This window comes from Opisthorchis viverrini (genome assembly GCF_000715545.1).
Source record: "Opisthorchis viverrini unplaced genomic scaffold opera_v5_233, whole genome shotgun sequence".
Lineage (NCBI taxonomy): Eukaryota > Metazoa > Platyhelminthes > Trematoda > Opisthorchiida > Opisthorchiidae > Opisthorchis > Opisthorchis viverrini.
Genome location: NW_008751886.1, coordinates 144,331 through 156,429, shown reverse-complemented (window position 1 = coordinate 156,429; position 12,099 = coordinate 144,331). Strand labels below are relative to the sequence as shown.

Genomic DNA, 12,099 nt, shown 5'->3' with positions numbered 1-12,099 from the left:
TATATATATATATATGAAATAACTACACTACCCATAAGTCACTGTCGATGAAGTTATGTGCACCTAGTTATTTGAATGTGACGGATTTAAATCTGTAGAGATTCTTGAGGTGAGCACCGCTGATGATTCCGAATAAGAACGAAGCAGTTCCACAGTGCTTCATGGACTTCCAGCATAAAATTACTTGTCTGGTAAGGAAAAAATTAAAATCGCCTCGCAACACCAACGGACTCAAGTTCGACTAGAGCCACTACCTAGAAATTCCAATATACCACCGCCAAGAGACACCTCGACGACTCGCCAGATGATCTACGAAAACGTACAAATCTGCAAAGCATCAGCGAGGAACAATTAGGAGCAAACGTACCCTGTAAAAGTGTGACCTCTACTTCAGTATGACCCAAAGCCAAAATAGTTTTGTTAACCTAGAGCTACTGTTTCAAATCTCTTCTTTTAATTTACATTCTTCCTAGTGATACATTGAATATCAGAATGGAAACGTGAGTAAAATTGTCACCAGATTACGCGGCGTGCAGTTAAGTAAAGCAGCGTCCCACACTGTTTACTCACGTGCACATGGGTGTGCATCACAGCGCCAGTATTCAAGTGGCGATCCAACACAGTCACGCTGATCATCAATTTCTTGCCGCCTGGTTTTGCAATCACGAAATCGTATGCTATAGCGTACATCTCCACAGGCCGGTCGGCATCGATCCCACGGTGACCAGTTGGTCCACTCACCCGTCCATTCATCACAGTTAGGGCCAGAATAGCCGGCCTCGCACTCACAATAGGGCTTGACGTAGAACGGGAAAAAATAATGAGAAGATACAATTTCAGAAGTAACACCACATTGAAAATGACGCGAGTCATTGAGAATGTCCAAGCTGCTAGACAGTCTTGTGATTAAAAACAGCAGTAAGTACTTAACAGTTTCATTACACGGCCCGGAACCTTGACATTCTGATGCAGCCTTTCTGGAAAAACAGTACAGCTTATGTGTCTCAGGATGCATTTGTCATACCAAGTCAGCCTCAGTCACGCACTAGTGGCACTCGGGTCTTCACTGCGAATGAAGCTATCCAAGAGGAATAATTAACCAGGGCAAACTCCCCTTCCGGCTGCTTGCCAAAGGCTAGTTGGTTGTCCTACCGAAAATTTGTCGACCTCTGTGTAAACCGAATTGATGCCACCTGAATGGTGTCCAGCGAGGATCGCCCCCCTTTGTTCTGAGGATCGACAAACAAATATGACAACACATAAAAAGTGCCGCAGCTTTTGTTTCTGCCAAGTTTCTTGTAGGTCTCAGCAGACCTTGGGCAGCATCAGTAGCTAGTCTGAAGACGCAGTTATTTTGCAACAGATGCCACAGAACTTGCCAGTTTGGCAGCGGTGGGGAATTTGAGTCCGTATAGATCCAAAGTTTGCTTTCAGTTAGGCTATCCGGAACACCACGTTTTTCCTGCCAGCAGAACACTCATCAAAGGTAATCAATAGAGTCCCTCCCGGTTGATTAAATGAAAAAAGGGACACAAAACTTTTGGGCCCATTGACCTGCAGGTTTCCTTAAGAGACCTGATAACCTACTGTTTGTTTTTCAAACTTAACTAAACTTTCACCCATTCAAATTAGGACAACAATGAGACTTTTTTGGAGGATAGCCTTTCATAAACAAAAATAGAATTTCATACCACCAGAAAAGAACACTCCATTTCACCACAATGCACAATATTTTGTCGAAACTGCTGAAAGTATATCTGCACAGGAAGTTTTAAATCCTTCTGATCTCACACTACAAATGAAGTCACCTGCAAAATGGGTGAAGCGATTCTGTCTCTGTAGGTCTTCCTCGATTGTGGTATTCGACCAGCAGCAAACTTTATTGAGCAAATAGGTGAATCCGGCAAAGATCAGTGTTTGTTAATCCCCATCGGAATCCAACAAACTATGGCATTTTTTAAATATAAAGAAGCTGCCGACAACATTTAATAAACTTGGCAGACGATGTTTCCCGAACGGACAGATGGCCTAGGATAGCTATTTTCAGTTCGATCCATACGATGCAACCGGCGGTGATGACCACGAAGACACGATACCCAGTCCATTTTTTTCTATAGAGACGACTATCAGAAAGCGGAATCCCACCGATCTGGTCGTGCTCATGCAATCATGCTACAGTCTTTGGTCTTCTGCTATTGATCTTCTGGTAAACTAGGCAAGAAGAAATGGAAACCCCGCTGACAATGTTTCAGGCCTGTTCACATTTCACTCCCTTACATAGATAAGGCGATTTTACATTCACAGTTGAGCTTCGCCATTAGTTTGAATGTTTAGAATTGTAGTTTGTTTTCCAGAAAACCGTAACAAATCACCTCTGCTTGAGTGCTAAGCTCTTTAACCGGTTTTTACGAGCTTTGAGTCCAGTAAAAGTCATGAAAAGCAACCACTGTCAGGGACACATGCGGTTTTGGAACATTCAATGTGCTGCAAAACTGGTTAGAAAATAGGACCGAGATAACTCCTCTTGTTTTTTTTTCGGTGCGGTTATTTCTAGTAAGTGTAGAAAGTGACCGCATGACATCAGTTGCAGGCTGATTTCAGAACCCACGGAAGACAATACCTATAGCAGATTATCGTTCTCAGGACGGATATTGGCGGTTGAATCAGAAGAGTTCTCTTATAAGGATTTGTTCAAAGATCAACTTGGCAAAAGCTGAGAGAACAGTCCAGTTTCTAACTGAAACTGGCATCCATATGGTTGAGAAGTCAAAAATATAATCACTATCACCGTGAATGACCAGCGGATTTTCGTGAAGGTAGTCTGTTCACTACATCATCTCGAGCACCGATAATGAGTGTACCAATTTTGTTCTGGTTGCTCGTTACGACCTATCCTTATCTAGTGTATTTTTCAACCCAAAAAACCAACGGGAGCAATCAAATCGGAAGTTTTTAAAAATAAAGATTGGTTATTACAATCTTTGTAGAACAACGAGACACGCGAAGTACATGCTCAAAATGTTTTGCACCGCTAGAATTCTGGGACCAAGTAGTTAACCAGAGTTCTCATACATTTCAGATATTGTCAGAACAATGCGAGATCCGATTCTGTTTAAATAGGTGGTTTTTAGCGAGTGAGGTTAAAATAGCTCACTACTCAGGTGCACAGCCCTACCGAGACTTCCATGGTTCGAGCCCAATCCAGAAAAGTTCCGTTGCTCTTTTCACGGATCGATAGCCCGATGGCCCCTCATCACTCGTGAGTTCATCAACCTGCGTATCTGTTTGCACGAAAAGCATTCCACAGTTGAAAAATTTGGAAACTTATGAAGAAAACCTTTTTCGAGATGGTTAGCTAGACAGTTGTTGTGGTAAAAATTTCAAAAGCTCACCCGTCTCCCAGTGAACGACGACACACATTTGCCATGGACACAAATCATCATCTCACAGGTCGAACGCCTTTTGAGACAATTTTCATAGGGCAGGTTCGGGTCTGGCTCCCATTCTTGTGGATCACACTCGCAACTGTATACCGGATCCCCATCGCTCGTTATGTTGGCCCGACACAAGTTCTTGCCTTGGTTCACGTTGCAAGCCCGACTTCCAGCAAAGAAGAGACCACCGTTGGGTAAGTAAGGATGCTGAATCCTTTCTGCACACGCATCCACTAGCATTGTGCAAGTTGTACCGTGGTACTGTGGTTTACATGTGCAAAATATACGCTGAAGTGCCAAAGGATACGGAAAGGTTCATATTTTTGCAGAGTCTTGTAAAAATAACACTCCACTAAACAAAATGCACATGGAAAAATAAGTTGGAAATGTTAACCATGTTTGTCACTTCCGCTTGGGTTTTGTTGCTGGTTTTACCGGGAGCACAAACAAGCATTCAATTGAACTTGGTTATATTTTTTGGTGTTGAAGCCAGAAGCTATCTACACCGAAAACAAATCGGTGCTAAGCGAGCCTGGTTAAGCCCAAGACCTAGATGTGGTAATTGTGCCTGGGACTGTAAATATGGTGCTTTTTTCTCTTGGATCCTGAGGCGTTTTGTGTGTCACTCAATGCGAATCGAATTGTCACGAAAAGAGTACAACATTATGCACGTAACTCCCGCATGTTTCCGCCCAGACGGCGATTGTTTGTAATCGGAATCAGAGGACGGTGCACTTATATGCCTGTGCACATGTAAGCATGCGTCAACTTTAATCAGGTGTCAATTTCTTCGCGCATCCAACGCATATGGATTCATACTGCATTTGATAAGGCAGAAGTTGCGGCGCTGATAGACAGAAGCTGACAAGATTCTACGGTTTATTACTTGGTACAACATCGAGCGACATTTTCTAAACCCTCCCGGCGAACGCCTCAGGTTAGTTAAAGTAAGGACGAAAATGTGAAAAGCATATTTCTCTAAGAAATGTGGTGGAAACGGTCACACAACACTGCACAGTTTTAACTGAAAACTTAGTGAACGCTAGGCGATTACAAGAGCAACAGTTGTTAGACTGATTTTCAGGTATAGGGTAACAGAATTTGTTGATGATAAACTATTGCGAAGGCCAAAAACGCTGACAGACAATACTGGGTCCTTGCACTGAGAGAAGTCTAAAGAAAACTACTTGACGGTTAGGTCAAGGGCGTATATTTTCTTAGTTCACATTGGATGCTGAAAGAACAGAAACAGGTTTAGTACAAAGTAGACGATTGAGACAAAGCTGTCGTTTGCCTTAATGGGCCAGTGCGCAGTCACCTTGTGTGGCCTGAAGTAAACCCAGATTGCTATCCGAATTTCCACTGAGTTTCGTGCAGACCCGATGTTTTGAGCCCATACTTTTAAAAATATTTTTAAGCCCTTCCGGGTTTTAACGGAAAGGTAACAAATGCATGCCATTTGTTCCATAACACGTCCCTAAGACGCTTCAAGAGCTTCTTACTTTATTGAAGCTGTGACACATAGTTTATCCAAGCAAAATAGCAAAACTTCACACTGTACTCAAATATTACGTAAACTTTTATAATCTGACCCTATCAAAAGTGCAGGTAAATGGCCACCAAGGTTCCTAGCTTTGACACCACACTCTGAAGATGCCTGAAGTCGAAAATTTAAGTTAGCTGATCGAGAACGCTGGAACCAGTGAAGGTATCCAGCCACTGAGCGCGGCTATGACATTCACTTTATGTATCCCTGACTGTATCGGGATTTGAACTGCGGATATCCAGGAAACGAGGTGAACTCTTTATAATTATTCTATCACAGCACGCACCTCACTTACTTTGCTTGAACAGGCAAACCGGTTCACGCTTGCGTATGATTTCTTTTCTGGTGTTTGAGCGATGTTTGCCAGGTAGGTGGTAGAGGTAGTTCTGCCTATTTAGCCAACGAAGCCAAGAACGTTTAAGAACCACTCGTTGAAATCATGAACATATTTGGACGTTCACTACACCTCACTTTTCGTTGCATTGTCCCCGAGAATTGCATGGAAGCACTGTATATTTTGCTTTGAATGAAAGGGCAGCTTTGAAGCGCGACTGCTTCCTATCGCACCACCCTACTACTCACCAGAATGACTGATGCACTGGTGTGCAAAGTTATCAAACATAGGTCTCTGCTGATCAGAGCAAAACAAAAAAATTACCTAATGATTGACGGAAGGCAAGCAGAGACGCTATAGCCATTTACGGTGCCACCCTTGTGACATTCGCTTGATGTTCCTTCATTTAAGTCAGGCACAGCTTTGTGACCTGATAGTGAAGACTTACCTTATTTTCCACATCCTCCTGACAAAACATGGTGCCATTTTTATCGCAGTATGTGTTACCATCACAGCTTTTGAATCCGATGTGACTATGAAGCTGGAAAAAAACAGGAAGTTTAAGAAACCAGACCATACTGACGACCTTGCGTGCCCTGCAGCAACATGTTAAATGACGTCACTAAATAAATTCTACTCCAGTATTTGCTAAATCCCTCGATAACCTGTGAGACAATGGGACAACACAAAACAGATGTTTACCGACCTGAGTGCTCAGTACTTAAACGGATGATTGGTTTTGCCAGTGATATATCACCACTGCGGCTTTTAACGAAAGGCTTAAGGGGTGTTTAGCTTCAAAACCTCGGTAGCTTACTCGACTGACACGAAGCTGCTTCAATTGTGATACAGAAGACGGGCTAATATGTCCAAAACAAGGCTTAGATACATACAGAAATATCGCATCAATAATTATCATTGTAAGAAAGCCTGACTGACGGAAAAACATTACCTTTCATATAGGGGAATTACCCTTCTTCGCGAAAACACTCCATTCTCACCAACCGAAAAATTCATGAAATATTATCACTAAGCTCCTGACCAGATAGTTACGAAAATCATGTCTGCATTGAATCATCTTGGACGCCAACCTTAAAGACAAATTTTAGGTGGTGATTACTGCTGGAAGAATGGGACCTTATTAGCTGACTTAATGCTACAGTGGTGTATCGGCAAGTAGTACTAAGATCTGAGCAAGGTGGCTGATGCCATCCTGCTCAGGTAGACAAAGCGAACTGCAATAAAAAACAGACGAAATTTGGTTAGCTGCCAGGAGGTACACAAGTTGTGACCCGGGTCAAAAGGTGTGTATAAAGTCACATTGAGCATTAATCATCGTGCCGTGAGGTGAATACTGACGTGTGCTTCAGCATATTTATCCAGGCCAGCTATAGAAGCAAATTGAGTACTACAAATGAATTCAAAAACGGAGATGCTCTTGACCCTTAACCCACAGCACATTCGGTTGGATTGTGTAAAAACGAGAGGTTTGTTTGCGTCACTAGTATTGCTGTGCGAAAAGACAGATTTTTATTTGTTACAAAATATTCCACTGTTCTCAAGTGCTTACTGTTTCAGACACAAATCTGCTAAACGGCTCGCCCAGACGGACTTCCATTTTTAAACACCAGAAAGCAGGCCACCTGAAGAAACACATTTTGAGTTACCATGAATCAAATGTGACCAACTGAGTAGGCTGCGTGAAAGTCCGCAAAATCTTGGATGCAGTAGCAATACTACTGAACCAAGATGGTATCCCAGCTTGTAAAGTAAAACAGCAAACACTATGCCCTCATGATGCTGCGTCCCTCTGGATGACAAGCTCTGTTGCAACCACCAACATGTCACTTTTCAAAGGATGGCTGCACTGCATTAGACAAAACACCGAAGAACACACCTGTTTTAGTCGCTTGTGTGTTGGAAGAAGCCAGTTTGCGTACCTGCGCAAAACATAACACCAGTCAGCTTTGGTCTGAGCTGCAGCAGTAAGTTGGTTATATCGCACTTTGCACGTCTGCGTTCACTAACCTCGGACACAATTCTTGTGTACCTGGTTCCAGATGAATCGTCTGGCAGACCAGCAATAGTTATAAATCTTACTTGGAAGGACCCGCTTGCAGGCGTCCGGTGAGTCTAAAATCTACCGGCCAATGCAGTGTAGATCGAACGGAGGCCCATAAACACTGTGTAACCAGCAGATGTTGAACAGCTTCACTTGGTTGTAGTGATGTTCGTGTGAGACAGCAGCACTGGCAGAAACCAAATATACTACTTTTTCTTTACGTTCCCAATCCTAGTTGCAGTCCTTCATCTAGTGATGCTAGATTAATTTTTATCTCAAAAATTCTTCTGCACCAAACAAACGAAGCACACTGTATGGTTACTATGACAGATACTCAAGGTACAACTCAAACTAATGTGGTAACAGATTATAAAAATAATACCGGAAGACGTTCTGCCTACTGTTGAGCGAACATACCCTGTCAGGTAAGATGTTCTTGTGAACAACGCAACCATTCCCGAATTCGGAAATGGTTGAGAATGCAAATGCCTCTCGCAATTAATCTAGTATGATCTATGTAGCTGGAACAAGCGATCAGAATTTCTGGCTCCAACTTTACTAATAAAATTGTGAACCCGACAGAACTGAAAATTTTGGCTGTTAACCCACAAGCTTCCTTGTTTAGTCCGTGTTGGTATCTTTACCAACCTTCTTACTTCGTCTGTGATAAAAAAATTCCGAGAATGTCTTTGTAACATACACATCCAGCCGCATAAAATGAACTAAATTGATTCAAATATAATTAGAACTATTCTTCGCGAAGTGCACCCGAATGATCATTGAACATCCAGTCGTCTGCTAACATTATGAACTGGACGCATTAAAATTGATACTCAGCCCATTTGGTTTGACGGGAGATTTAACTGAATTCAGCTGAATCTCTTCTATAATAGTCTCCCTCAAATGAACGTGTTACGCCTAGAAAATGGATTGCTACGTCTCGAATTTCGTTCAAAACATCAGGAGGCCTTGTGTAGCACATTCAGTTGAGGACGATCAACGTAAACAAAAGATTCAGCTCGGTTCATTTGAGTCCCTCCAGCAAAAACAACTTATCATGCAAATGAGGGTACTTGGCGAATCCGGTCCAGCTTGGGTTCGAGTTGAACATAAGGTCGGCAGAAAATCGGGGACCGCGCCTACCTGATGAGCTCAAAAGGCAAGGCTGAAACAGGCCGTGTGCAGTCAAAGAGCTTTCAGCTGGGGTGTAGAACAATTCATGAGCAAAACTTGCCTCCTGTTTTCCTCTGCGTGCCTGATAAATACGGTTGGGGATGCAAGCGCTGACTTCCGGGTCCCATATTTCATCGCCTGTGCAGAAACAAAAAAACTCGTGGGAGAATAATCCAGTCCTATGACAATGATCCAGTGCACAGGAGGTTTGAGATGTGCATGGGTTTGGGCAAGTGGCATTGTAAATCTTCCACTCAAGCGGCAGCTTCGACAGGGCTGAACAAACAACTAAACAACTCGCGTGGAACAGATAAGCTGTTTTTTTAGTCCAGCCACTTCTCTGTTGATCTCGATAGCTGTAATAGTACGGGTCAATCAGACGGTTTTCGCCTGCCTTTGGCGTCCAGTTGGTGTAGATTTTCCAAGCATTAATGAATTCCGTTCGAGCTGATTTTGTACATTGCGAGTCAGGTGTGTCGCTTGCGAGGCAGACAGGAGAGTATGCTTTTTGAAATATCTTTAAGTTTTTGTCCGAAGTTAGTTTCTCGATTGTGTCCCGCATTGAGCCAATAAGAGAGAACTGTCGACCCAAAAGTTCCACCGAAAATTTTCGAGGTACAAGGTCACTACAGAACACATGATGATGGGCGTTTTCTGTTTCGAATTTGAATAATATGATGGTGAAGAATGTAAGCACGTTGAACATAATCACTCAGATTTGGCTCTCCTCAGTTTAAACAGGCCTGTTATTGATTTAAGCTTATTCAAATCTACCGAAGCCGTTTAATCATCCCACCGTTTGAATTCAGTTTAGTTATTGATCTCCCAGCCTGTATTCGACGCTAGAATGGTGGCTATCAACCAGAGGGAAACAAAGTTGAACGTTCACAGGAACCAGTAATCCCATTGGGAGAAAATGCCTCTACATACTGAACATCATAGAGGCTCAATTCTAGTTGCGGTCCCTGAATCCATTCAATATGACTTGTTCTGTGTCTCTCAAAAGAAAAGCTCGGTATGGAAACTGGATGACATAAAACCAACCGGCTTATAATCGCATGAACGTTTCACGCACGACCAACTACAGATGTATCAGACACGTCACGATATTTCCCTACGCAAAGAAAAGCAAAGGTATCTGATGCAGTGAGGTTAAATTGAGTTAAATTGACACAAAAACAGTCAGGCTTTGAAGAGATAGGTCAAGGACGGTGGAGCAGAAGAGCGACACACCATTATGCTTCTTAACATGGGTGGGTCTCTCGGTCTACCTCTTGCAGTGGTGGGTGTAGCCGAAGTCAGCAGCTGCTGCTATTTCCGCCAACTGAGATTGGTGGAGAAAAAGAAATAGCAATATTTATATACTACTTGTGAAAATCTGAGTAGCACGTCAATTATATTATGCACACGGACTGTAATGTAACTGACCAATGAGATGCAAGCGCCGATAGTGAAAACCCCCTTAGACGTGTCTATAGGGGTGGTTGATGGTAGCATGACGAATAACACTCTTGGTAGCAGTCCTTTCATTCCGTCCCCACACTGAATTAATTGTAGCGGACCAATCAAATGCATCAGCCGCTAAGGAAACCCCTCTGGCACGTGTTGTTAGGTGTTGCTAATGCCAGTGTGACGAATGATGTCCGTGATAGCAGCGACGCAATGTAAAATGTGGTCAAATGCAGTGAGTACCAGCTAGGGAAGGGGAATGTCTGAACTGTGTTCGGTATACGGTTACGGAAGAAGCGGATTAACATGTTGCAAATCTCATTAGGAAAATATCTCATCGGTTCTGGTGTTATAAAGTTGAAATATTTAACCCATTTGGCAGACAAAGACTTTGCACATCTAGGTTCATTAATCAAGGCCAGATATTTTTTGGTATAACTACGTGTTGTAGAAGTGACCAAGTTACTAAGCTTATCTAACACGCCATTGTCATTTATAAAAATAGCAGGCAAACAAGAATACGCACAATACGAAGACTTTAAACAAAAAAGAAACGGAGCCCACTACTGTCATATCGGCGGCCGTCTATAGTAATGGGATGACACGGCAGAAACGTGGACCATAAATATCAAATTGCACTGCAAAATTTCCAACATGTTGAAGGAATTCAAGAAATAATAGTGACATGATTGGTAGATCTGGTTAAATTCTCTCAGGACAAAAAACTCGGCCTTAATGATCTCAATTAGGTGATTAAGTTGCGGAAAATGTACAGGTTTCAAACAAACAAACAATTAGTCCAGTAAATAATGCTTTTTGGGCGCTATTCTTAGTAAGTGAGAGTTTCCTAAAATGGTTTTCATATAAATGATAGCTTCCTCTTCTGTCTCCCCAGAGACTAATAATTGAGGTTGATCCTCTGCAAGTCTTTCTGTCGTTGAGAACTGACCTCTCTTTTGATTTTGGCGAACTGGAACTTTTTACAGCTCGAAGTCTCAAATTTTACTATTTAGTTTTAATCAAAAATAATCAATAGTGCAATTCCAATAGAAAGGTTCTTTCCAAAACTCTTGTACTATAAAAACGCCTAACCTTAAGTAACAGATAGCTCCAGATAGCTCCTCAAATTTTGGGAGTTATACGAACCAAAGTACTAGGGTTTTAAGTCAATCTAATGGTTGGCGCCGAAGAAGTTTACCACAACGCGTTCTGTTCTTATTGGAGCTGGTGAGATGGATGTACGCAGATTTGGTCACCTTATGCTCATATTAAAAGTTTACACTGTCAGCTAACAAACTTAAACTTCTTCTCTGTTACCGAACACCTTCATTTGCAATTATCAGTTGTAAAATCTTCAGAGCAGCCCAGCACATCAGTGCCCACCTATTAATGACAACTGTACATTTGAAAGAAAGTTTTCGTAAGTTTTATTGACAATACGTTGTGATGCTTGAGAATCCTTTGTTCTTACTAAACCTTGTATTCATTGGAGCTTTGAAAATAGATAGTGGCCGCATGATTCTAAGATTAAAACCCAATCTGAGCATAAAAAAATTAAACTGTCAAAAATCGTTCGGCTGTAGCTTTTGGTGCCCCCAATCTGAGCATAAAAAAATTAAACTGTCAAAAATCGTTCGGCTGTAGCACGCTTTTGGTGCCTAGCTGCTATGTGGAATGAAGAAAGCACGCCCGCTTTGAGCCCAGACAGGGAAAGTCCATAGGTAGAGGTTCAAGTTGTTAACAAAAAGCCTTCATTTATTATCTCCAATGCAGCTGGGTTTGCAAGTTAAACTACGAGGCATCCCGACTAGGAAACAAGAATAATCAGAGAGAGTAGTGTGTGGCGTTTTGTACCTTTGTTTTACTTCCATTATAACACTACGCATTTCATCAATTTCATAATCGTTTTTTTGTTTGAATACGAAAACTAACAATAAAACGCACACGTACAATTTCACAGAATGCAAGCGTGGTCACGTGCTTCAATTCTCTCTTCTGATTTTGCTCGCGCTTGCAGCAATCATTCGCGAGTCTCATGTACTAACTCTGGTACCAAAACATTTCAGATCATTTTTGGAATCTATTATATGTGGGAACTGTT

The 12,099-nt window shown here is 42.1% G+C and overlaps 1 protein-coding gene across 1 annotated transcript in view; it reads right to left on the bottom strand.

The window, feature by feature from the left end:
- The window catches only part of T265_08637 (hypothetical protein), a gene marked incomplete at both ends in the record, with an annotated part of 11,806 nt that extends 2,551 nt beyond the window's left edge, over positions 1–9,255 (bottom strand). Inside the window, 4 exons of the mRNA XM_009174503.1 lie at positions 571–796; positions 3,393–3,722; positions 5,763–5,855; positions 8,665–9,255. Of these exons, the coding sequence (XP_009172767.1) occupies positions 571–796; positions 3,393–3,722; positions 5,763–5,855; positions 8,665–9,255 (1,240 nt within the window). The remainder of the gene's footprint in view (positions 1–570; positions 797–3,392; positions 3,723–5,762; positions 5,856–8,664) is intronic.
- Positions 9,256–12,099: the final 2,844 nt, after the last annotated feature.